At 41.8% G+C, this 26,367-nt stretch overlaps 1 protein-coding gene across 5 annotated transcripts in view; it reads left to right on the plus strand.

Annotated features, from left to right (window-relative positions):
* Nucleotides 1-26,367, plus strand: part of COBL (cordon-bleu WH2 repeat protein) — a 301,591-nt gene that overhangs the window by 173,853 nt on the left and 101,371 nt on the right. For all 5 annotated transcript variants that reach the window (XM_073008836.1, XM_007981297.3, XM_007981296.3 and 2 more), the window contains one exon: nt 4,714-4,887. In XM_073008836.1, coding sequence (XP_072864937.1) covers nt 4,714-4,887 — 174 coding nt within the window. The remainder of the gene's footprint in view (nt 1-4,713; nt 4,888-26,367) is intronic.

Here is a 26,367-nt window from a genome sequence, read left to right on the forward strand (position 1 = left end):
CTCTTCGAGAATTTTGGCAAAGGGAAATGATCTATGGCAGTTTGTACTGACTCGAAATAGGAATGTTTACCTTGAACATGCTCAGCTTCCTCTCTGGTACTGATCGCTGATCAATTATAAGTCAATGAGCGAGGGAGACAACGTGATTTCTGCGGTACTTGTGAGCCCTGAAAGTATTCCAGGGACACCCTGCATTCTCAGGGCCCTATCAGGTTCTATGGGGCCCTTGTGCTGTTGGGGCCATGCCCCTGCTGCCCAGTGCTAGCTCTGCATAGCTCCTTGTCCCTGTCAGTGGAATAGTATTTTGTGGTCACAATAAAAGTCAAATAAAAGGAAAATAAGCTTTGCTGAGACTAGTACATTTTAAACAGAAGCAACCAAATATGTGCATATATATACATGCACACACACCCATGCATACATAAATGTGTGTGCGTGTGTGTGTGTGTGTGTGTAAATTTAAAATTAGGACCCATGTGAAAAATACTTGCGGATGATACTGGTTTTATTTTGAGCCGACACTCAGATCTGGAAATGGTTAGTTTCCTCTTCTTCCTGTCCTCTCTCCCCAGATGTGCGTATGAGGGTCAAATCACTGATATTTTATACTGAATGTAATGAGTTAATTGGCTGTCAGTGGTGTGATGACATGGACACAGAGAGTTTTGCATTGTCTTTGGTGGGTGCAGTTGAATTTGACTATCCATCGAATGACAGCAGCTGGCCTGGAGGAAGTTTAAATCCCACCAACCAAAGTCCCATGAAGCCTGAGACAGAAGGTTCTATTTGCTTAGTTTTCTTTTCTCTGTTATTCATTGCTTTTTCTTAATGATTTATCTGGTTGGACTTGCAACTCCTGAGAAAATTTGATAAGATCATGACTGCCAAAATCTGTGGATTTTGGTGCCAACCTTTGGTGAGAGCTATGACTCACTTCCCTACAAAAAAATAACTTGATATTAAAAACATGTATATATTGACAAGCTTGGACAGGAAACCAAACCTCTCTCTCTTGCAGGCAAGCAGTGGCCTGTCCCTCATGAACTTTGCCACTTTGTAGCAGGAGACAACCGAGGAAACTGGGATAATAGTGGGGGCCAAGCTGTTTGTACTCCAGACTGCATGCATTAAGCTCTTGGTTTTCCCTTTCACTTCCTATTGATATGAGTCAGGACTTTAAAGGATTCAGTACTTCACAATGTTTTCCTCCCACGTTATTCTGTGGATTGTTTTCTAAATTCTGTGCACAAATTTCTAAAATCTGTGCACAAATTCCAAAAGTAGGGAAAGAAGGAAGATAGAAATGAAACACAGGTATTCTCTGGACAGCAAAAAGTTTTTGTCTTCCCTTGGGTTAAAAGCTGAGAAACAATGTTGCATAGCAGAACTGAGGAGCAGGTCTGGTGGCTCAGGACCATTGGACCCTGCAATCGACCTCCTTAGGAGTGTTGTGGGAGGTGGGAAGAGACATTTGTTAATTGTGTAGAACAAATTAGGGGAGAAAAATCATCTGTTGTATTGAAATTCAGTTAAGTTCCAGAGTCACAGATGATGGCATCATGAGGAGCCCATTGTGTGAAGATAGTCAATATCAGAACTTCTAGGAGGACTTGGGATGGGGTGCACTTTCGCCTTCTGACTTTCCACCATTCAAGGTCATCTCACTGTGGCCCTCATGAGGTCATTGTCACCCAAAATAGATACCAGCGAAGAAGGAAACCACATAGATAGGACGCTTCTAATGTGCTTTATCTAAATTACCTCATTTAATGCTTGTAATAACTTTGAAGGAAATGGAATTTTCCCCATTTTAAAGATGGGGATGTACCTACTATATGGGGTCTATTCCCATTCGTTACCTTGAAAAGTAGATAATCCAAAATGTCCAGGATGCTTATGAGAGCAAAAAAAAGTTACGAATTAAAACCTGAAATCAATATGAAATGAGAGGGGGCTGTAAAGTTCTTTTAAGGGAGTATTCTGCACAGACCTTCCTTAAGTGCTCAGGGCATTTACAGGACAGAGGTGGATTCATAGCAGTGTTGAGTGATCAGTCAGGCAGGCATAGTTGTGGTGAGGACCAAGGACAAGAGGAACTGGGAGTTCCATGTCTAGACAGGGTGGAGTGAAGACAAGCAATTAGATATGTAGTTGTGGAATGCACTACCATGGACATTGTGTTTCTGGGATGCCAGATGGGGCATGTATGCTTTAGAGATAGCAGGTGACATGGGTGGAGGTGTGTAGTTCTTCATCGACTACCACAGCTTTAAGCATCCTCCAAAACGTGCGTTCACGTGTGAGTGCACATCTGTGAGTGTGCATGTGAGAGTGTGTGCACATGCGCCTGAGTGTGTGCGTGTGCAGTCACTGTCAGCAGAGACGTCGTGGATGAGGAAACAACAATGTGGAAGGTCCCAGTGTCCATGCTCTGGCCATATGCTAAGTGACTACTGATGAGGAAAGATGGGGTTTGCAATCCCCGTGAATCTGGGGGCATTTACACAAACCAGCCATCCAGCAAAACACCTTTCCAGCTCCAGAACTGTGAATAGCAAAATCCCTTCTCTGGTTTGCTTCCTGTGCTTCATGTAGTCTTCTAGACCCTGCAGGGTTAAGTAAATCTGAGTTGCATCTCCCTGAGTCCTCACTGTTACCATGGAGGGGGATGTAAGGCAGAGTTTATTTTGCGTGGCTCATTTGCTTAGTAATGACTATGATGGCTGCAGAACTCAAGGACTCAAGGGAGCAGCTTACATTTTTCTGTGGGAGCCTAAATAGGCATTGATGAGTTTTCTGGGTGTTAGTTTATTTTCTGTTGTACCACCCTCACCTGTTTCCTATGGGAACTCTGTACCTAATAGCCAAAGCATGGGGCATCATTGATGTTCAGTGTCTGCAGGGAAGCACTAATGGCATAAAAAGCAGCTTTCATGGAGTGTTTTGTCCTTTGGCTTTAATATTTAAGCACAAGAAAATCTGTGACTCAAATTTTTTTCAGGAAAACAAATGATTGTATAACTGGCAGAGCAACAGAGTTTGCATCTGAGTACAAATAATACTGGGCCATTGTTTAATATGATGGATTTCCTTTATATCTTCATTTTAAATATGGAGAACTAATTGTTCAAATGAAATCTTACCCACAAGCTTATTATGTAAAACATGAAATCATAGTGACCCAGAGGGTCATCTGTCTATTCATTCATTCTCAGGAAGGTTGACTGAAGGGCCCTCCACCTACTAGGAACTGTTTGGAGCTGGGATTACATACAGTTCTCAGTAAAAATGAGTGATAATTAGTGTGTTCATTGAGTTCACATCTTAATGGGAGAGAAAGATACAAACAAGCAAGTATAATAATCATAATAGCTAACACTTCTTGGGCACTTACTTTGTACCAAGAACTCTTTTTTTTTTTTTTTTTTTTTTTTTTTTTAAGAAGTGGGATCTCACTCTGTCTTCCAGTGACACCAGCATGGCTCACTACAGCCTCAAATTCAGGCTCAAGAGATCCTCCCACCTTAACCTCCCAAGTAGCTGGGACTATAGGTGTGCATCACCATACCCAGCCAATGTGCCAAGAACTCTTTCAAGCTCTTTTACATCCAGTTACTCATTTGATTCACATGATAGCTTTATAATGTAGGAACTATTATTTACCCCAGTTTTACAGGAGATAAACTGGGGTAAGGAGAAATTAAAAATTTGCCCAAGATTTGTATCTTACTCATGTATCTTACATACACCAAAAACCCTCATCTAAGGTCAAAAGAAGGAATCAAACCCAGGCAGTGTCTCCAAGGTCTGTGGGCTTAACCCTTTACTGCATTGGCTCTCAGTGTTGACTGTGTCCATGGTAACAGGTACTGTGAAGGAGCTGTGGTGGCTAGGAGAGACGAAGCACCAGGACACAGCATGGTACCATCTTGTTTTCAATTTGAAGTTAGAGTGCTGGCTCTGCTGGTTCCCCAGATGCTCTTTCTGCACTAGCACTTACATGATTCTATTAACAGACTTTAGGGAGAAAAAAGATTCAAAAAGTTTGTGTGTCCTGTACCCTGCTCCCCCTCTTATAGAAATTGCCCCTAGAGAGCAATTAATTAGTGTGTTGGTTTGTATTTCTTTCAGCTTATTGGGTATCCGTCACTAAGTACTGTACTGATGGTTCTAGACAGTCTTCATAGCATATTGCTTATACCACATTGTCAGTTTTCCTAACTTCTGAAAACTAGAAGAAACATAAGCCCCCTTCTGGCAACAAGTGGAGTACTTCCCAAGATGACCAAGATTGTTGGTGTCTTCCCCATGGAGATGTATTTCTTGATCAGTTCCTTCCTCTTTTCAGTGTCTCAGAGCTCATTCTGACAACAGGTTAAAGTTTTAAGGAGGCCAATTCACACCTGCAGGTTGGTCAAGAAGTGTAAATGACTCCAGCTGCTAATTGTTCACTTAGTGGCCTAAAGAGTCTGCCATCGCCTTCGTGATTAAGAAAGTGAGCCTCATAGCATGAGTCTGTTCTGCAGCGTCTTCTCCAGCTTTCCCTGGAAAGCTACAGGTGGGGCTTGCTAAAGCCTTTCAAGCTGACCGCAGAAACAGCTGCCGTTCAAGCTCAGGTGGACGGATTGGAACTTTGTCTTCACATGTGAGCATTCATACAGGGAGAAGTCATCTCACACTGATTTGGTTTTCTGTTTGTCTCTTCCCCAACAGGGCTGTTTAACAACACCCAACTCCCCATCCATGCACTCTCGTTCCCTTACGCTGGGTCCATCCCTCTCGCTGGGCAGCATCTCAGGGGTGTCCGTGAAGTCGGAGATGAAGAAGCGCCGAGCCCCTCCTCCTCCAGGTTCAGGTCCACCTGTGCAAGACAAGGCATCGGAAAAGGTAGGGCAGTGGGCCGTTCTAGCAACCAAAGCATCTCTTCAATGACACAGCTGATTCTTCCAAAGCTCCCTGGGAACACAGTAATCCTTCATGTTTGTGGCTGCAGCGACTGGAGTGTTGAGGGCAAATATTTAAGCTTTATTTAGAAGTAAAGGCAAGATGCCAGGAAGGGCTCATGTTTTTAACTCTGAGAAGCTGAATTCCTCAAGGCAGTCAGGATGCACCCAGCAGCCCAGTCCTGCTCCCCACACACCCTGAGATGTCAGATCCACCGTGCAGGTGTAAAGATAAGGATGCAGTCTTCTTTCCTGGGCTGAGATGTTTCTGACTGACTGCATCCCAGCTTCCTGTGGAGGCAGCATGCCACAAATGCCAACATTTACAGAAAGCACAGAGTCCATTCATTCTGTGGCAGGACTTTATTTCCTAATTCTTGCCGCTTGTGTCATGTGGCCTAGCCCAGTTGCATAGAGAGTGTCACACCCTGCTAGTCTTTAGGTTCAAGGCCCCTTTTTGCTCATTTGCTCTCAAAATATCCTAAAAACTAAGTCTGTGCCTCCTGAATGTGAGGCTTGGCCCCTGGATCTTGATTAAAAGTTATAGCAGCAGAAACGAAAGAGCAGGGTCCTGACGTGTCATGTAATTTCCTTATCAGCCTGCTTGTCAGTCTGTCCAGGTATGTCCGTCTGTCCATCTATTTTTGCAAGTTGGTCCTCTGGTCATCCATCTTCGTGGGTGTTATTTATCCCTGGGTCTCAGAGACCATCTTGCTCCCATCCTTAGTCCTTCATATCCCTAAAAACCTATATGAAAAGCCTGTAGTGCAACATATTTTCGAAGAAAATATTTTTATTTTTGTGTCTTTTAAATATTTTCTAGGCTGGGCGCAGTAGCTCACGCCTGTAATCCCAGCACTTTCGGAGACTGAGGCAGGAGGATCACCTGAGGTCAGGAGTTCAAGACCAACCATGGCCAACATGGTGAAACCCCGTCTCTACTAAAAATACAAAATTAGCCGGGCATGGTGGTGCACGCCTATAGTCCCAACTACTCAGAAGGCTGAGGCAGGAGAATCGCTTGAACCCTGGAGGCAGAGGTTGCAGCGAGCCGAGATCACGCCACTGCACTCTAGCCTGTGCGACGAGCAAAACTCCGTCTCAAAATATATATATTTTTATATATAAAATAAATATATATATTCTATATAAAATATATAGATATATATAGATATATATAGATATATAAAATATAGAGAGAGATATATATATTCTAATGTGACTGACTTATTTTAAGTTCTTCATGATATATTAGCTGTGTTTTCCTAAAAGAAATTTAGGCACAAATGGTACCTTTTTGTTGTACGCATCCATGATAAGATGATGCAAATGAAAACACAAAGCTGTTTCTTCTGATTATCTATAGTGTGTCTCATTAATTTGCTTGGATGTAGATTCTGAACTTTTTTATAACATGCAGACCGTATTGATAGCATTGGCCTTTCCCAGCTACATGCCCCTGGGAATGTCTTTTTGCTTTGGCTTAGGATAGGTATTTCTTTAGCAGTAATAAAAAGTATGACTTCCAGGATCAATATTATGTCAGCTTTTTTCTTTTAATAAGAACTATATTTTCTTAATGTGATAAAATGTAGATGCTGAACTGTACCAGCATTTTAAAAATTTCTTCCACCCAGAAAAGATGTTGTATTTTTCTGCATTTAATGTGCTTACCCACAGTGGATAAAGCCTACTTGAGTGGGAAAATGTGCAGTAAGTAGAGAATTGGGAATTCTGAATGAAAAATAAATAGTACTTTATACCCTGTAGAATGAACAGAGTTTCCTCTGAGGCAGTAAAAGCTTTTTGCTGAAATCTGTTTTATTTGGCACAGAATGCGTGGAGAAATTGGCTCATGGAAACCATCTTCCTTTTTAAGCATATGAGTGGCATATGGATTAGATTTAAGCATTTGCTCTGAACATGCTTTTTTAAACTGAAAGGTATTTTGTTATTTACTAATTTCTGGGAAAGGAACCCAAAAATGTATTGTCGTTGTTGTTAGGGAAGAACGTCAATTCCTTCTTCATGAACTTCCTTCCATATAAAGATAAGATGTTTGTTTGGGAAGCCTTATTTATATGCAACTGTTACTAACACCAGTGTCCTGAACAAGAAGAAAAGGTTCATTTTCAGGGACATGACTAGTTTGTAAGAAAACGAGAATGCTTACACTTGTATATTTTAAAATATTATTTTGTATCTACTAGTTTAAAAAATTCAGTATTTGCTTCTTCAAGTTCTAATGGTGGGATAATTTTAGCCATCCTCCAATTCATTTGAAAATTTTCTAAAAATTATGATCATTATGTTAGTATTTGTCACCTGATTATGTATTCATAATTTGGTCATGTGTGTTTATTATTTCTAATTTTGAAGAGGTTTTCCCAGAAGTTTTAGAACCTGGAGGTGACCGAATGCTCTCCTCAGACCCCATGGCTCTTCCCACAGTACTGTGAATGCAGCTTTTATTATGTGGAAACTTCAGACCAGAATGATTGATTGTACACATTAAGGCACCTTATGCTCTCAAAGATTTCTCAGACTTGAGCAGGCATCAATTCACCCAAAGGGCTTGTTAAAACACATTTTTCTGGGCCCCACCTGCGTGCTAATTCAGTAGGTCTGGATGGGGCCTGAACATTTGCATCTTAAGTGCTGCCACTCTGGCAAACCCCACTTTGAGAACCACCCCTCCATAGCAAACTACCTCCCTCAGCAGCTGGCTCTGAATTTTGACTACTCAAAGGCAACAGATCTGCTAAGAGATTCTTCAGTAGGAAAGTTACCTGAAAATGAGTCCATCTGTACTGTAGAATAATAATTATATGCAGTTTTCCATGAAGTTAGCTCAGGCCTAAAGTTATGTGTTAAAACACATCAGTAGTCCTCACTCCTTCTCACTGGGACCCAGGGAACCCTCATCCGGGAGGACAGAAGAATTGTCTGTTCTGCACAGGATTTTCTTCCTGCTTCGTCTGGGGCCCACACTCCTCTCACCATCATACCATGTACAGAGGGTGAACTCTCCCTTTGTCCCAGACCCTAGGCAGCTGCTGGAATTCTTGCTCGCTGCTCTTTCATTTGGGTTAGAACCAACTTCCTATACTGAGTTATATGGTTTGGATGTTTGTCCCCTCCAAATCTCATGTTGAAATGTGATCCCAGTTGGAAGTGGGGCCTGGTAGAAGGTGTTTGGGTCATGGAGATGGATCCCTCATGAATGGCTTGGTGCCATCCCCATGGGGATGAGTGAGTTCTCTTTCTGGTAGTTTACCTGAGATCTGGTTGTTTAAAAGTGTGTGGCAGCCCCACCGACCCTGCTCCCTCTCTCACCATGTGACCTGCCTGATCCGCCTTTGCCTTTCACCATGAGTAAAAGCTTCCTGAGGCCTCACCAGAAGCCCAGCAGATGCTGGTGCCATGCTTCCTGTAGTCTGTGGAACCATGAGCCAGTTAAACACTTTTTCTTTGTAAATTACCCAGTCTCAGGTGTTTCTTTAGAGCAACACAGACTAACATACCAAGTCTTTAGCAACCCATCCTGAAGGAGAGTTTGTTTTCCTCTTTTTTGCTCATGGTTTCCTCACTTGTTCTGCTCTTGGGCCAGGATTAAGATTGTGAGTAGGGGCTGTCAACACAGATGCCTGGGTGGGCATCCCTCTGCTCATCTCCAGTCCTCAGTTTCTTCTGTAAAATGGGAACATTAAGAACAGCACTGGCCAGTGATCGCTGTAGTGGTCAGACGTAGATCTCATGGCACTTCCCTGGGTTCTGATCCCAGCTTGACCAGCACTAGAAATGGCAGCTTGGACGAGATCACTCTTCTCTGTGCCTTGTGTCCTTAGGTGTGTGCTCTGCATAAAGGTGGGAGATGAGAACTGGCCACAGTGCAGTGGGGGACAGAAGTAGCCAGAATGCCTAAAGCAGGGAGGGCTGGGCAGAGGGAGTGAAGGGTCCATGGCCCCAGCCAGAGTTCTGTATTAACCAAGTAGCAGATTATATTTAAAAATCAAATTTGCTATTGCTGCAAATACCAAATGTACAATTAAAAAATCACCAAGGCCCTGCAGCAGGCTCATTCTGTTAAACAATACCAGCATTCTCTCCTCTCTTGGTGGTATTTTCCTGTCTCAGCCACAAACCACAAACACCCTACTCATTATTCCATACCTTCTCAGGATTCTGGAGAAGAGAGTTGCTCATCCCTTTCAGTCTTGATAGCTTCTCTTTAAGAAGAAGAAAAATCACCTGGCATGGTGGTTCACACCTGTAATCCCAGGACTTTGGGAGGCCAAGGTGGGCAGATCACAAGGTCAGGAGTTTGAGATAAGCCTGGCCAACGTGGTGAAACCCCATCCCTACTAAAAATACAAAAATTAGCTGGGCGTGGTGGCAGATGCCTGTAATCCCAGCTACTTGGGAGGCTGAGGCAGGAGAATCACTTGAAACCAGAAGGCGGAGATTGCAGTGAGCTGAGATTGTGCCACTGCACTCCAGCCTGGGCGAAAGAGTGAAACTCCATCTCAAAAAAAAAAAAAAAAAAAAAAGAAGAATCAATTACTGTCAAGACAGTCTTTTGTAGGGGTCTCAGTTCTATTAAAGATTGACCCAATACTCTAAATTATTCCTTCTGGCATCTTTCTTTGTATAATACTTGGCATTTTACAGAGCAAGTTTTTAAAACTTTTTTGGTATTGCATTTAAGTGATTAAAAATAAGTAGCTTGTGGAAGTTTACTTATCTGTGTTATTTAATTTTAGTTTTCATTATCCACAAATATATAATATGTAGTTATTCATGTATTCAGTCAGTATACAGTTATATGCTTACTTTTATGCAGATAAAACTATAAATCCATTTTTATTGTAATTGACAAGTAATTCAAAAATATTTTAAAGTAATTATTCCAGCTTTATTTTTTTTGCTAGTATTTGAATTATTGCATTTATAATGTTCAACACTATAAAATTCCAACTTGACAAGTCTGTTTCTCCATGATCTCAAGATATTGCATTGGGACTGAAATTGCTAGTGATGCTGGCCATTAAAATAAGTGATGATGGAGGCTGTGTTATGATCAGTTATTAGTAAAACCCAAAATAAACTTTTCTATGAAAAATTTGCTTACGTATTAGTGAATATTTGTTGAATAACTGCTATGCACAAGGCCTTGCACTTGAAAGCATGAATTGGTATTTATTACTCTAATATCTCAGCACAGTGTATACATAAAAAGATAGTATTTCACACTACGTCAAGACTGAGGATGATCTGTGTATGTTAGACATTTAACTTAAAGCATTATTACTTGAAGTTCTATTTCCTGGGTCTGGTAACTAGCATATTATAGGAAGTGATAAAACTATGCTGACCAGACTCCCAAAGACACGTTTCATCAAGAACTGAAGTGTCCATTTGATCATCTTCAGTCACTCTGGTGTGTTCTTGATCCTGTTCCGCAGAGAGGACACCCAGGGGCATGCAGGCCCTGGCAGCCCCTGTACTGGGAAGGCCCTGAGAGCTGGGCTGCAGACCACTTGGCCAGCGGATGCCAGACTGAAGTGTCCTGTCTCCATTTAGGCCTGATATTTTTTTGCTTATTAAAATGAGCGTGCATATTTCCCATCTCTCTGAGCTGGGGTGTTGAGGTCATGGCAATACTCATCTTTGCAGACTTCTTCCTGCTGTCCTTCTCCTGGAGTGAAGTCTGCCTTCTGTTTCTTATCATATGCCTTGTGGTGGTGGTTAATTGGTTACTGATAAAGTGGATGATGCCCGGAGACATTGAAAAATTACTTTTCACACTAATTAGAGGACTCTGATCTTTGCCGGGTGTATCTCATGGCCACTCCTCAGCCAGTTGGCCTCCTGGAGTGCTTTGTTTGGAAGGAAGGACTCTGAGGTCAGCTGAGGCTGAGCAGACAAGAGAGAGTCCTTCAGTTTACCATGAGCTCAGGAGGGGAGGACCATCTCGGCCCCCCCAGAGTCTGAGATGATGAGGACAGAATCTTTAGACCCACCTTGATAGCCTCTCTTCTTGCACACATCAACCACATCCACCTGTCAGGGAATCCTGCCTGTTTTCCTTTGAAGTGTATCCAGAATCCAGCCACTTCCCTCTGCTCCCACCTGCACTCCTGGGCTCAAGCACTCCCATGCCCCACTGAGATGTTTCCTGGTGCACTGGCTTCCTAACTAGACCCTGCTTCTGCTCAGGCCTCTCTCCCCTGCAGAATCTTCTTAACACCATTGCTAGAGCGATGGGTATCTAAACAGAAACGGGGTCATGTCATGCCTTAAAGCCTCTGCTGGCCTCACGTCACAGTTGACTGTGCCATCTGCGTCTCTCCTGCTTCTCCCCACACCCGGCAGAGCCTTTCACCTGCCTCTCCCTAGCGTCCCGTTCACCTCCTCACTGCACCAGACCTCGCTTGGCAGTCACTGCATCCATGAAGTCTCGCTGGCCACCTCCACCCTCTGGTAACTCTCTGTCCCCTTCTCCGGTTTCAGGTTTCTTTCAGCCCCTGCCAGACAGCTCAGGAAGCTGGGAATTCTGTGTTCTCTGACACATCTCCAGTGTCTAACACTGTGCTCGTTAAACCAGTAAATATTTATATAAACTTACTTTATGTGTACATGATTTATTTACCAAGCATATGTATGGATCATCTCTGCTGTGCTCTAAATGTTGGCATCCTCCAAAACTCAGATGTCAGAATCCTAACTCCAAACATTATCATGTTTGGGGAGTGATGAGGTCATGAGGGTGGAACCTCGTGATGGGATTAATGTCCTTGTAAAAGACAGCCCAGAGAGCTCCTCCGCCCCTTCCACCATGTGAGCACACAGCAAGAAGGCGCCCTCTGAACCAGGAAGCCGGCCCTCCAGACACAAGTCTGTCCACACCATGATCTTGGACTTCAGCCTCCAGAACTGTGAGAAATCAGTATCTGTGGTTTATAAGCCTCCCAATCTATGGTACTTTGTTATGGCAGCCTCAAGGGACTAACACAGTTTCTCAGTGAAAAAAATCTGATTTCAAAATGTGCGCAAATAGCAAAGGAATTACTTTCCTCAAGGAGCTGACTTAGCGTTTAAGGAATAAATGATGCCAACTTTGGCCAGGACTTGGAATATTTACTCCTCACTAAGAAAAAGAGTTGTAAATGGGCCATGAAAAGTGCAGGTGCCAGAGTTAGAGAACGATCTTACTGCCTCGGTGCGAGTTGGGGCAGGGACAGTCTGTCTGGGCACAGGTAGGAGTAAGGGCACAGGCAGGCCTGTTTGCAGTTTGCATGTCACCTGGCAGACCAGAGCTGCTGCTGCTGCTGGGATGGCCGGGGAGGTGCCTGCCCGCCTGCCCGCCTGCCACAGTGCCAAGTGAACCTGCTTGTTCATCTTCCATCCACGGCACAGCACTGTCTAATGGAGCCTCCATGAGGGGCTTGAGGGGCGCAGGGCCCTGGCAGCAAAGGGGAGGCTGTAGGATAGGAGCAGCCATGTGGGCTCTAGGCTGACATTGCCGCTATCATACAGTGAGCGGCCGAGCTTCTGCTTTCTGTAAATGGGTGCAATGGCCACACACAATGTGAAAATAAGATGGGAGGGTTCTTCAGTACCTGCTCCCCGTGCCTTCCTCTCATTTCTCTCCCCTCCCCACTCTGTGGTGCTTTTCTGCATCTGTGATTTTTTTTCTCTTAGCTATCTGGCTGTCTTTTTAAATTCCCTTCACTCAGTTTGGTCTTCCAATGTCTCTTAACCGTATCTCTTTAAAATACACAGACACACACACACACACACACACACACACCCCAACACACATGTCCCACTTACTTTGCTGTGCATAAAATGTCTCCTCATGACTTGTTAGATCTAACCCTCACAGCCATCCTGGTGACCTTGCTAATTATGATGTCTGTTGTCACCTGAGTTGTAGAAACTGAGTCTCAGACCAGGCTGAGCTACATGTCAGAGATGCCTGCAAAAGAAGAGCAAAGAAGTAAATCTGGGTTTAGAGCAGGGACGCTTTCCCTCTGCAACTTTGTATGAGATGAATAAAAACCTTAGAGAGGAAGAGGGTGTCGCCATCAAGGTGGGGTTTCTGTGTATCCAGGGACCCATCTTAGAGTTTAAGATACTTCAGATCATATACACGTACCAGCTGCCCAGACTTTCTTTCAGATGTGGCAGAAGTTTTCCCACTTCCTGCACTGTGAACTGGATAACACAACTTCTTATTCTGGAATACCGTGGGAGCGCTGTGTTTCCCTCTCATGTTATAGTGTGCATCCTCTGGTGAAGGTCAAGAACAATGAGTGGTGTTACCGTTTTGTGTTTTGCCAGCGGTTGGTAACTCAGTGGCACATTGTTATGTCCCCCAAAAGAGCTGAGGTTGTTCGGATCACCCCTTTGCTCTCTGGGGCTGCTCTTCAGTAAAACGTCCCCAACCTTCACCTACCCAGCCTTCAGGCCGGAAGGGAGGTTTCCTTTATAGCCACATGCCCCAGACCTTTCAGCTTGTTTTGTGTGTTTGTTCCTGTGTCTTTTTGGACCTATTGTGAATGCTTTAGTCTTTCAGAAATTCAGAAGTCTGCCTTGAACACAAGGCCACCGAACACTCTGTTCCCACAACAACATCCTCTCCCCGACCTCATACTTTTTTGTCCAAAGCAAAATGCAGCCGGTGACTTCCTGGACAAGGAACCTGCACCCTCCCCAGTTGCATCTGTCCCTGTAGCAGAGTGAAAAATACTCTTGGTTTGTTCCCTGTTCTTCTGGGTTCCAGAATTCTTTCCAAAGGCATAATCATGCTCCGCTGTTTAGCTGTGGGCAGCAGCCTAACAAGCTGGGCACTTGGGCATCTGTCGCATCAGTGGCCCCATCCCCCCTGCTGGCTTGATATACTCGTTCAAGAAACCGGTCTCTGGGTGTAGCCCACGTTTGTGACTTTCCAGTTCGGTGTCTTTGTAGCAGCCGCCCATGTTGTCACGCATCTCGTAGTACTCCTTGGTGAGGGTAGTGATAGACCAATATGAAGTGGGACCACAAGCAACGAGGTTGAGACAGATCCAGGGCCCTCCACGTCCCACAGCCTCGAGCACACAGCTTGTATTTGCCATCTGCTTGGCTGACTCCCCAGCTTGGGACCGTGACTTGTTCCCCGTGGTGTCCCCAGCCATAAGCATATGCCTGGTGTGTGGTGGACCCTCAGTAGACATTTATGAGCAGGTGAACATGGCCTCAATGTCAGACAGCTAAGGAGGCTCATGTGAGACGAATGGGCCATTGTCTTTCTGGAGGGAGGTCTCTGGTAACACTGAAGAGGGGGAGCACCTTGAATTAACCAGCAACTTGGATATGTTCTGCTCCAGCTGCAGGGTTTGGTGAATGGAGGGCAAATAGACAGGGCAGCATTAGGGTCCAGAGTGGTTCCCAAAGCCAGGCAGATCCTCCGGGAGATGACATTTGGGAGGGGTGAGTGACTCACACTCTCAGGGTCTCTGATGACGTCCAGATCAGTCACTTCCTTGCTACACATGCCATGGACTGTGAACGAGAGGAGCCCCACATCCAGGTCCAACCCAGGCTCCTCTATGTACCTCAGTCCAAGGCTCACCCCAGAGGCCCTTCAATTTCAAGTATGAGAATGAGGGTGCCCTGATAAAAATGGCACACCCAAGAAAGCCACTCAGGCAGTTTGATGGGGCTAGGAGCCAGTGAAGGCTGTGAAAGGGATACAGTGGCCTAGCCTGTCCTAACAGAAGCATGATGATCAGGATGAGTGTGGGGTGGTGCCAGTCTATTCTGTGCTGGCAGCATCTGTTCCTTCAGTGAGTAGGTCTCTGAACACTTTTTCTTTTTGAGACAGAGTCGCTCTGTCACCTAGGCTGGAGTGCAGTAGCACTGTCCTGGCTCACTGCAACCTCCACCTACCAGGTTCAAGCTATTCTCCTGCCTCAGCCTGTATAGCTGGGACTGCAGGTGCACGCCACATTGCCTGGCTAATTTTTATATTTCTAGTAGAGATGGGGTTTCGCCGTGTTGGCAAAGCTGGTCTTGAACTTCTGACCTCAAGTGATCTGTTCACCTCAGCCTCCCAGAGTGCCGGGATTACAGCGTGAGCCACCACACTCAGCCTGAACACCACATTTTAAGAGAAAAAAACCTAAAAGGCGTTCAGAGGAGAACATTCTTGGAATTGAAGCATCTAGAAGTTACCGTCCCTTACTTAAATGATACAGAAATTAGAAAATGTTAGCTGAAAAATGGAAAGATTCACTGGTAAACAATCGCTACATCCAGATGTTTAATTTCTGTCCCAAGACAGTAGGGCAACATTTCATTGCCCCAGAAGACAGGACCTGAGCGAGTATGTGGATGTTCTGAAAACATTTGTTTTAGATGAATGTAGAAAAAAAATTTCTGTCAGGCCAAATTGGGGCAAGAGAGCCATGAATATATGGGGAAAGTGCCACATGGCAGTATATTTAGTGTTTACCTATATTATCTTATTTAATCCTTCCCAAATCCCCACAAGATAGGGACTGTCATCCCCGTTTTATAGGTGATGGGGCACAGAGAGGCTGAGTGATTGCCCGGCACCCTGACAGTTTGTAAAACAGAAGACCAAGTCTAAAACATAGTCTGGAGGAGTAGATCATAGTTTGAATTTTTGCAAGCATAATTATTGCCTTAACATTTAAGTGAAAAGGTGTGTAAGTTTTCTAGGGCTGCCAAAACCAAAATGCCACCGACTGGGTGGTTTCAACAACAGAAATTTATTTCTCACAGTCCTAGAGGCTGGAAGTTCAAGACCAAGGTGTCAGCAAGGTTGGTTGCTCCTGAGGCTCTTCCTTGGCTTGCAGACAGCTGTCTTGCTGCTGTGGCCTTGCAGGGCCTTTGTGGTACCTGTGCATCCCAGGTGTCCTGTCCTCTTATAAGTACAGTCATATTGGATTAGAGCCTACCTTAATGACCTCATTTTAGTTTAGTTACTTCTTTAGAGGCCCCATGTCCAAATATAGTCACATTGGGGATTAGGGCTTCAACACACAAATTTTGGTGGGAGAGGCCAGGCATGGTGACTCACGCCTGTAATCCCAGCACTTTGGGAGGCTGAGGCTGATGGATCACTTAAGGTCAGAAGTTCAAGACTAGCCTGGCCAAATGGCAAAACCTTGTCTCTACTAAAAATATGAAGAAATTAGCTGGGTATGGTGGCATATGCCTGTAATCCCAGCTACTCAGGAAGCTGAGGCACAAGAATTGCCTGAACTTGGGAGGCAGAGGTTGCAATGAGCTGAGATCACGCCACTGCACTCTAGCCTAGGCAATAGAGTGAGACTCTATCAAAAGAAAAAAATTGGAGGGGAAACAAGTTCAGATCATAATAAAGGGAAATGGGGTTCCTGTCTACAGGCAGAACAGTTTCCATGAGGAACTGAAGGATGTGTAAGGCTCAGCCCTTTAAAGGCTCTCAGCACTGAATTGGAGCAGTTTATGTCCCTAAAATGCAGAGAATGCTTGTCTCTTGGGTAGATTATGGCATAGGGGTCCGGGACAGTGGCAGCAGCCAACCGTCTGGGAAGCTCCCACTTGCAACTTTAGTTTGTATGGTTCCAGTCTAATTCCCATCCCAGAGAAGTCATCAGTGTTGGAAAGGCCATCTCATTTCAGTTGGGGGCGAGAGATACACTGGGTGAAGGTGTCACTTCCAAATTCTTTCTTGGTAAGTGACATGCAAGTCATGGAAGAAATCCAAGCAGACAGAGGTTATTCATCTCTGCTGGTCACATTTTAATTGCTAAATCTATTGGAGATTGCTAGATCAATGAAAGACCATTGTGCCCGATAAATTGCATGTGGAAGTACACTGGCCAGCAGGAAGACAGCAAAGGCACCATCATCCAGCTGGTCCCATGAAGCATGTCCCAAGTTAAGCACAACAGCAATTAGAGAGACCCAGCAACAGTTCAGTTCTTGTTGGATCCCAGGTACTCTGCTAGGACTTTTATGCACATCATCTCATATAACTTCATCTTTACAATGTCCTTATAGGGCAGGTTCTGTTATCTTCATTTTACCAATGAGGACACTGAGGTTTACAAGGGGAAAGTGAGGTCCTGGGGCTGCTAGTACTGCCAGTAAGCAACAGAATATGGGCCTGTCTGATGTCTTTTCTGCATGGAGCCATCATGCATTGATGCTGATTCAATCAAAGAGAGTTGTGTAATGCTTGGCAGAGGGGGTGCAGGGTGACTCTGGCTCTGCAGCCTCTGCCAGGGATGATGTGGGTGAGGAGGTGGCATGGTTCTGTCACATGGTGTAGCACTGCAGTGAGTCACTTCAGCACGATCTTGTTAGACACAGAGATTCTGGAATGGAGAAAATGTTTGACTCATTTACTCATCATTGACAGAGAAGTCATGCATTTGCTGCTTGAGAATCAAAACTCAAAGATTTGAAAACAGTTGTATGCATCTTCTTGAAGGAAGAATGTACCCCTGCTCCATCATTGGCAGCCTCCTTGGATTTTTTGCTGGAGTGCTTCCTTAGCACTGTCTGTTCATGGCACTCTTTCTCAGCAGCCTGTTCTGCTCGTGCAGAAAGTCCTACTGCAGTTGAAACATCCTGGCAGAAAATGATAGAATTGATTCATCTCCACACATGGCCTCTTGTCCAAAAAATTAAGCAAAACTGGCAAGGTAACGACAAGGGATACAAGGCTCTTGTTCTGTAGAACTCTGTTCTCTTGATGGAACTACTTAGTAAATGGGGTTAACTTCATCAGGCTAGCCAGCTCCATATATATATAAACTCAAGAAGTCTGGAATCCATGTCAAACTCATGTTAAAAGGCATGAACTGCCAACCATTACTGTAGGCATAGCCAAATGCATTGTAAATATATCAGTTTTGCTCAGATACAGATATCTGCCTATTTTTTGAGATGCTTCCTTTTGTTTTGGCTTTACCCAACTTCCAAAAATCTGTCTGTCTGCTCATACGGTATGTTATGAGACTTTAAAAGTCTTGATAGGGACAACAAATAAAACAAGTAGGTTTCTTTCAGGCCTAACTAAACTGTTTTTGAGTCTACATTTTACAAAAATAATTTTGCCATTTAATTTTTTTTTTTTTTTTTTTTTGAGATAGAGTCTTGCTCTGTCACCCAGGCCGGAGTGCAGTCAGTGGTACGATCTCAGCTTACTGCAGCTTCCTCCTCTTGGGTTCGAGCGATTCTCGTGCCTCAGCCTCCTGAGTCACTAGCATTATAGCCATGTGCCTCCACGTCCTGCTAATTTTTGTGTTTGTAGTAGAGACAGGGTTTTGTCATGTTAGCCAGACTGGTCTTGAACTCCTCACCTCAGGTGATCCACCCACCTCGGCTTCCCAAAGGGCTGGGATTACAAGCGTGAGCCACCGCGCCTGGCCTGACATTTGAATTTTAAATGTTCCAGATATAAAACATATCTGCCATTTTAGTAAATTAACGAAACTAGCAAAGAGCTAAATAACTGAATTTATATTAATGCGTTTTGTAATAAACAGCCAAGTATAGGTTGTATTTATATTCTGCAATGTGGAAACACAGAAACAACATTTATGATGGTACAAAACAACCTTTCTAAAAATGCTGGGAAAATAGAAGTGCTGCAGAGATCATCTTTGGCATCCAAGCTGTCTCCTCCCATCCTGGAGTTGGTGAAGATGAGGACAGCATTGTGCTCAGAGGCACGAAGGAAGCCGAGTTCCTGTCCAACGCAAACATCCCTGAGAACCTGTGGTATCTCCCACTGCAGAGCCTGTGAAAACAGCCAGGCTGCAAGGATCCTCCTTGGTGGAAATAGCCAGGCAGCTAACGCCAGTGTGCAGAGAAAGGAAACTGGAGCTATTTTAGTTGCTTAACGTCTACCTTTTGTTTGTGGATCGTTTCCTCTCTGACACTTGTGGCTAAAGAAGCAAGTGTTGTTTGAAGGAGATTAGAGTCTTAAGTATTTTTAGCGCTCACTAGAATGTGACATTGTATGGGGGCTGTCTGTGATAAAATCAAAGTGAAAGGTGAACTCGCCACTCACCTGCACGTTGACATTTTAGCAACACGGAGGAAATGGGAAGGTGGCTTTGTGTTAGAGAGTTACGCTGTTCAAATATCCACCATTTAAGTATGCTGTTCTTATTCTTGTACTTCATCATACTTTGTCACTTTGGTTTTGCCTGTCAGTCACATCAACAGTCAGTATGTTTTTTACTATGAAGGGAAACTGCTGAAAGGGGGAGTTCATTATTTCTCTCACCTTTACATTTTGCAACTTTTTACGTATATTCATGATTCTCTCCAGTCACCTTGATAATCCACAATCAGAAAAGTAGGTTGTCAAATATAAATCAGGATTTTTAATTTGCAGTGTAAAAGATCCTGATTCCTGTCTTTGAGGCACTGTTCAGGATTTGGAAACTGAAGCTCCGTGCAGAGCCTCCTAGGCACCATCTCGTCTTGAACTTCCATTCTGAACTCAGCCTTGACTGCTCTGGGTTCACTGTGGAACTTCCATTCCGAACTCAGCCTTGACTGCTCTGGGTTCAAAGAACTAACCTTCTTTCAGAGACATTTGATTTACTCCTCAACCAAACCCACAAAATTTTAGTATCTGCAAAGCTTTTGCTTTTGTGCACCAAAGGACACAGTCGGCAGATTAAAAAGACAACATGCAGAATGGGAGAAGATATTTGCAAATTATGTATGTGATAAGGGATTTATATCTGGAATATATGGAGACTCAACTTCAACTTCAACTCAACAACAAAAAACAACTCAATTAAAAAATGAGCAAAGGGCTTAAATAGACATTTCTCCAAAGAAGATATACAAGTCAGCAAGCACATGAAAAGATGCTCAGCAGCACTAATCATAAGAGAAATGCAAATCAAAACCACAATGAGATACCACCTCATACCCATTAGGATGGCTGCTATGAGAAAAAACCCAAAAGAAAAGACGCATTGGCGGGGACGTAGAGAAATTGGAAGCCTTGTGCATTGTTGGTGGGAGTGTAAAATGACAGTATGACAGGTCCTCAGAAAATCCAAAATAGAATTCCCATAGGATCTAGCAATTTCACTTCCGGGCATATATCCAAAATAATTGAAAGCAGGGCCTGAGAGAGATACTTGTACACCCATGTTCATCGCAGCATGATTTATGGTAGCTGAAACATGGAAGTAACACAGATATCCATCGATGGATGAATAGGTAAAATGTGGTTTGTTTATTTGTTTACAGTGAAATATTATTCTGTAATAATACAAAAATAAATATTTAAACATTTAAAAGGAAGGCAATTTTGATACATGCATCATCATGGATGTACCTTGAGGACATCATGCTAAGTGAAACAAGCCAGTCATAAAAAGACAAATACACAAATGCCATGTGATTCCACATACATGAGGTGCCTACACTAGTCAGATTGGTGGAGACAAAAAGTAGGATGATGCTTGCCAGGACCTGGGGGGTGGGAATTGGGGAGTTATTGTGGGATGGGTACAGAGTTTCAGTGTTAAAAGATGAAAAGAGTTTTGGAGATTGGTGGCACAACAATGTGAATGTACTTAACACTACTGAACTATACAATTAAAAATGGTTACGATGGTAAATTTTATGATATGTGTATTTACCACAATTGATAATAAAATTTAAAAAATTATTTAACCACTGCCTTTAAAAGGTATAATCTTAAGTAAGATCTTTTTACTTAAATATGGTAAATATAGTTTCGCCAAATGCCTTACTTGTATTATATTTTTGAGTAAAATATTTTCAACCTAAAAAGGTTCACTGATGCCTGAAACATTTTTAGTGGGTAAATATTTGACAGTGAAATAACTTATATTTTAGGCCATTTACCCTCCCTCTGCACGTATTTTCTTTCTCCTTTGTATGTCATACCATTTGACTGCCCTGTTTTGACCCCCTTGTTTGATCCTTGTGAGCTAGAGTTATAAAGGATTCTGTTGTTTTCCATTTTTTCTATACTACCATATTTATTGTATTTACTTACTTCAATACATTAAGATTGCCAAACAGGACTCCAGCCAAAACTCTGAAAGCAGGTAGCATGTCTTTGCTGAGAGAGCCAACAATTAAGAACAGACATCTTGTATTTAATGAGATCTCCTGGTTTAGAGGCTGTGTGGTCTTTCTCATCCATTTACAACTTCTGTACAACTTTGGGCAAGTCACGCAAAAGGACTTGCCAATCAACTTTTCTGAGTTCTGTTTCCTTAGAAGTCAAATAATATCCTTACCTATCTACTTAACTAAGGTTTTGAAGAGTTAATGTATTAATAGAATTTGTAATAGTACTTACAAAAATAGTAAGGATTTTCAAATATTTTAAGTCCTATATAGATGAATATTTTTAAGTGAATGGTTTTGTCATGGGAATAATTCGGTAAACGTCTAAATAATACCTGACCCGTTGATGTGGAGGACCACACAGGCTTACTACAAAGACTTGAATTCAACAGACATTTGACCTGTATTTGTGATACAAAAATCTTGTTTTTCCCCTTAAAAATTGTACTTACTAGCCAGTTGCCATATTAGAGAAGCTCGTGGTGCAATGTCTAATTTTAGAGGAAAAGGGCCTTGAATCATGAACACAGCTTAGCTCCCTCCTCCTTTTACTTTACAAACATGGACCCAAGGTAAATGGACTTCCCTCACAAGCCAGCTGTGAGTTTGTTTGTCAATAATAATTTGGTTCTCTTGGTTCTTAGAGGATGATAGTTTTATAGCTGTTACTTACAAAACCAATGTTTTCCTTAGTATTGAGCTACCTCTTTATTTAAACTATTAGAAAGTGTGTCACCATATATATATATCACTAGGACATATATGGTAATGAGAGCCTAGATTAGGTGGCCTAAATACTATGATACCTTAGAAGAGGTAATAATATCACCAGGGAAACTTAGTTTATAACCAAACTGACAGAATCTCTGTATTTGTCAGAGAGTGTCCCTGTAACTTTGGTAGGTATGTTTTAACTGTTTTATGTGTCTGAATTAAACCGTGTTGTTTGTAAAACTTTCCTATGTGATGTAATCTCTGGTGACTTTAATTATATATTAGAAAATAAGATGTTTTCAAGTGACTCTGGTACTGAGGAAACTAATTTTATATTTGGGTATTTTGAGCTGCAGACATGGGTCTGACATCCCACATGGCTGCAGGAAAGCTGGATAGCATTGGTTTGCAGTTACTGTGCTCCTTCTGTGGACTCCTGTCTCTGTGGCTGGGTCCAGCCTGCTCCAGCAGTGTTGAGCATAGTTTGCTTGTTGAATGTAGAAGGGATATTAGGAGGACATAGGCTTTGCCTGGATTTGAATCCATCCCGGGGTCCACCAACACTAACCTGTACAACCTTGGGGAAGTTATTGAACCTCCAAGGGCCCCAGATTATAGGAGCATAAAACATACTTTTGATCTTTGTGACCAACATACCCTAATGTGGCACCCCCCACCACCCCCAGTGATTCACATCCTTGTATGAGCCCTTCTCCTTGAGTGAGTTGGAACTTGGAACTTGCTTCTAACTTACAAGATATGGCAAAGATGATGGGATGTCACTCCCTGTGATTATAAAAGATTGTGAAATGCAGGTGGCCCCTAGGATGCGAGGATTATCTCTGCTCAACGGTCAGTAAAAGGCCAGGTCTCTCAGTCATGAACCTGCCAGAGAAGCAATTTTCAACAACCCCACTGAGCCTGCCCAGTCAAACCTCTGGATAGAAACACAGTCTGCTGACACCTTGATTGCAGCCTTGTGAGACCCTGAGCAGAGGACCCAGCTAAGCTGTGCTTGGACTCCCAACCCATGGAAACTGTGAGATAACGAATGTATGTGTTTATGTTTAAACTACTAAGTTAATGGTAATGTGATATGCAGCAACAGAAAATTAATACACTACTCAATAGATTATATGTAAACTCAAGAAGGTAACTTGTGGTCCTCATGTGTTCTGGCCTAATTCAGAACCATATGGCCAGAATTCAGGGCAGCCACCAGCCTCTGGAAAGTGAGGAAAGAATACTAGAAAGGAGAAAGCCAGAGAGGGCCAGCCATAAATTTTGTGGATAAATTCTGGCTAAATCTCTGGCTCAGCCTTGAACCACGCATGAAAAGGACAGATACCAAGCAGCCTGGCTAAGAACTAAAGAGCTGAACTGAGATTTGATTGCTGCTGAAGAAACAGGACTTCAAGTGAATCCAGTCAGCTTATTGCCCATGAAGACAAAGTAACTTACAGTCTCCTGAGGAATATGAGGGAATCTAGAACCTCCTAAGCATAACACTCACAATGTCGAGGATGCTGGCCAAATTTATTTAACATATGAAGAACCAGGAAAATGTGACCTATTCTCAAGGAAAAAGACAGTCAATAGAAACCAATATCTGTAGATGACTGAGATGTTGGAATTAGCAGATAAGAATTTTACCACTGCTTGTAACTATGGTAACAACATAATGGGAAATATGCTCATAATGAATGAAAAAATGGAAAAATCTCATATGGTTAATAAGAACTATAAATGAGAACCAAGTAGAAATTCTAAAATGGAAGAACACAATAGCCAATATAAAAATTTCACTGATGGGCTCAACAATGGAATGAAGGTAACAAAAGAAAAAGGCAGTGAAGTTGAAAATAAATCAATTTGAAATACCCAGTTTCAAGAAGAAGAGAAAAATTTTGGAAGAAAAAAGTAGATCCCCAAAGATTTATTTTTTCTATTTATTTTTTTTCTTTTTATTCTGGGACTCTATTGACTCCAAAATAAGAGAGAAAAGTATTTGAAAAAACAAGGGCCAAAAGTTTTTCAAATTTTGTGAGACAAACTTTACAAATTAAAAAAGTTTGGTGAATCTAAATCAAAGTAAATAAAAAGAAAACTATGCATAGGTACATAGGTGCATTATAATGAAATTACTTAAAAATAGACTTCATGAGAAAATCTTATACACAAGTAGAGAAAAATGCCATATTTTCTGCAGGGTAGCAACATTTTGAAAGTGAATCACTTTATCATCAGAAGCAGTAGAATCTGGGTAACAATGGAACATCTTTAAAGTGCTAAAAGAGACAAAACAACTGTTAATTCAGAATTACCTACCCAGCAAAAATATCCTTCAAGGATAAGGCAAAATAAAGACATTATCAAGCAAAATATAAAGAATTGCCATTAGACCTCCACAAAAGAAACACTAATAGAAATTCTTCTGGCTGAAGATAAGTGATACCAGATAGAAAGTTGGACTCTTAGAAAGACACAAAGAGTAGCAGAAATGGTACATAGCTAGATAAACATAAAAAACTATTTTTTCTCTCAATTTGTTTCCAATATATGTGGTATGTTTCTTTCCAATATATGAGACTACTTCCAATATATGTGATTGCTTAAAAATTATTATATTGTCTTTGGGGTTTATAATCTCTATATATGTAATACGTAAGACAACTATAGCATAAAGCATGGAAGGGCTGGGTAAATGGACCTATGTGATTGTAAGGTATCCCCACATTTGATGTGAAGGGTTGTAATACTTAATCTAATTTGACTGTAAAAGTTAAGGTCACATATTATAATTGTTAGAACAGCCATTAAACCAAATAATGCAAACAGGTACAGATAATCCAGTGGTTAAATTTTTAAAACCCGAAAGTAAAGTAAGAACAGAGAAACAATAAACAGAAGCAACAACAGGAAACAAACTGGTTTATCTAAGTTCGGCCGTATCAATAATTACATTAAATGTTAACAGACTAAACACTCCAGTTAAAAGGTAGAGATTGTCAGAATGGATAAGAATGTTATCTATAAGAAACTATTTTAAATAAAAAGACAGATACTGATTAAAAGTGAATGAGTAGAAAAAGATACCATTTAAACAGTAAGCATGAGAAAACTGGAGTGACTGTATGGGTAGCAGATAAAATAGCCTTAAGTATTACTAGAGTTTAAGATGGACATTTCATAATGATTAAAGAATCAATACATCAGGAAGATTTCATACTCATGTATACGTGTATGTATCTAATAACAGAACTTCAAAATACGTGAAGATTTGACAAAATTAGGAGAGATAGACACATCCACAATCATATTGGAGAACAGCATGACTGAGAACAATCTCTCAGAACAACTAGACAAAAAAATCAGTAAAGAGATAGAGGATCTGACCAACACTACCAACCACCCATATAAATGATATTTATAGAACACTGTATCCAACCACTACAAAGTACACATTGTTTTCTAGTACAGTGTGGTGTTTACCAATACATCTCGATATACTTAAAAGGATTTATATCATATGTATATAATGTGTTACATTAGAAATCAACAATAACAACATGTCTAGGACAACCCTCAAATATTTGATAAACAACATACTTTTAAGTAATCTAAGTCAAAAAAGAAATCACAAAGGAAATTAGAAACTATTTTGAATTGAAGGAAAAAAATATACAATATATTAAAATTTGTGGGATGCAGCTACACCAGTCCTTAGAGGAAAATTTATAATTTTAAATGTCATATTAGAAAAAAACTAAAGGTTGAGAATCAAAGACTTAAGATTCCATCTTAAGATGCTAAAAAAAAGTAGAATAAAGTAAATCCAAGAAAGAGATATAATAAAAATAAAAGCAGAGATCAGTGAAATTGAAAGCAGAAAGATAGTAGAGAAAATGGATAAAATCAAAGCTCTATCTTTCACATGATCAACCACATGATCACCTTATATCTAGATTGATCCAGAGAAAAAGAACATAAATTAATAATCAATTTTAAAAGATGGCTTATTAATATGATTCTATAGACATTAAGATAATGAGGAAATGTGAACTTTTTACCAACAATTTTGAAAACTTAGATGAAATGGAGAAATTCCTTGAAAAATACAACTTACCATTTGACACAAGCTGAAACAAAAATCTGCATCACACATCTGTTGTGGTGGTGATGGTAATTGCGGTGAATATTTATCATTAGTGTATGCATTCATCCATTCAGCTGAATAATTTAAGTGCCTGCTGTGTGCTACAGGAATAGCTGAAATCGGAGCTAGTATTGGGATGTAGAAAATAAACAGGTAAACAAATTCATACAATATTTCAGATATCAGTAAGTTATCATAAGGAATATTTTGGGGACATGATTAAGAGTGATGTAACAGGGCAGTTAGTTTCGATTCCGACTTGAGGAACTCCACTCTGTGCTAAGGAATAAATGCTCAGGAGGATTTGGCCTTGTGACAATCTGGGGGAAGAAAATCCCAAGCAAGGGACCCCTATTGCAAAGGCCTGAGATCAGGACCAACTTGTGATCAAGGACAGAGAATGGCAGATACATC

Source organism: Chlorocebus sabaeus, chromosome 21 (genome assembly GCF_047675955.1).
Source record: "Chlorocebus sabaeus isolate Y175 chromosome 21, mChlSab1.0.hap1, whole genome shotgun sequence".
NCBI lineage: Eukaryota > Metazoa > Chordata > Mammalia > Primates > Cercopithecidae > Chlorocebus > Chlorocebus sabaeus.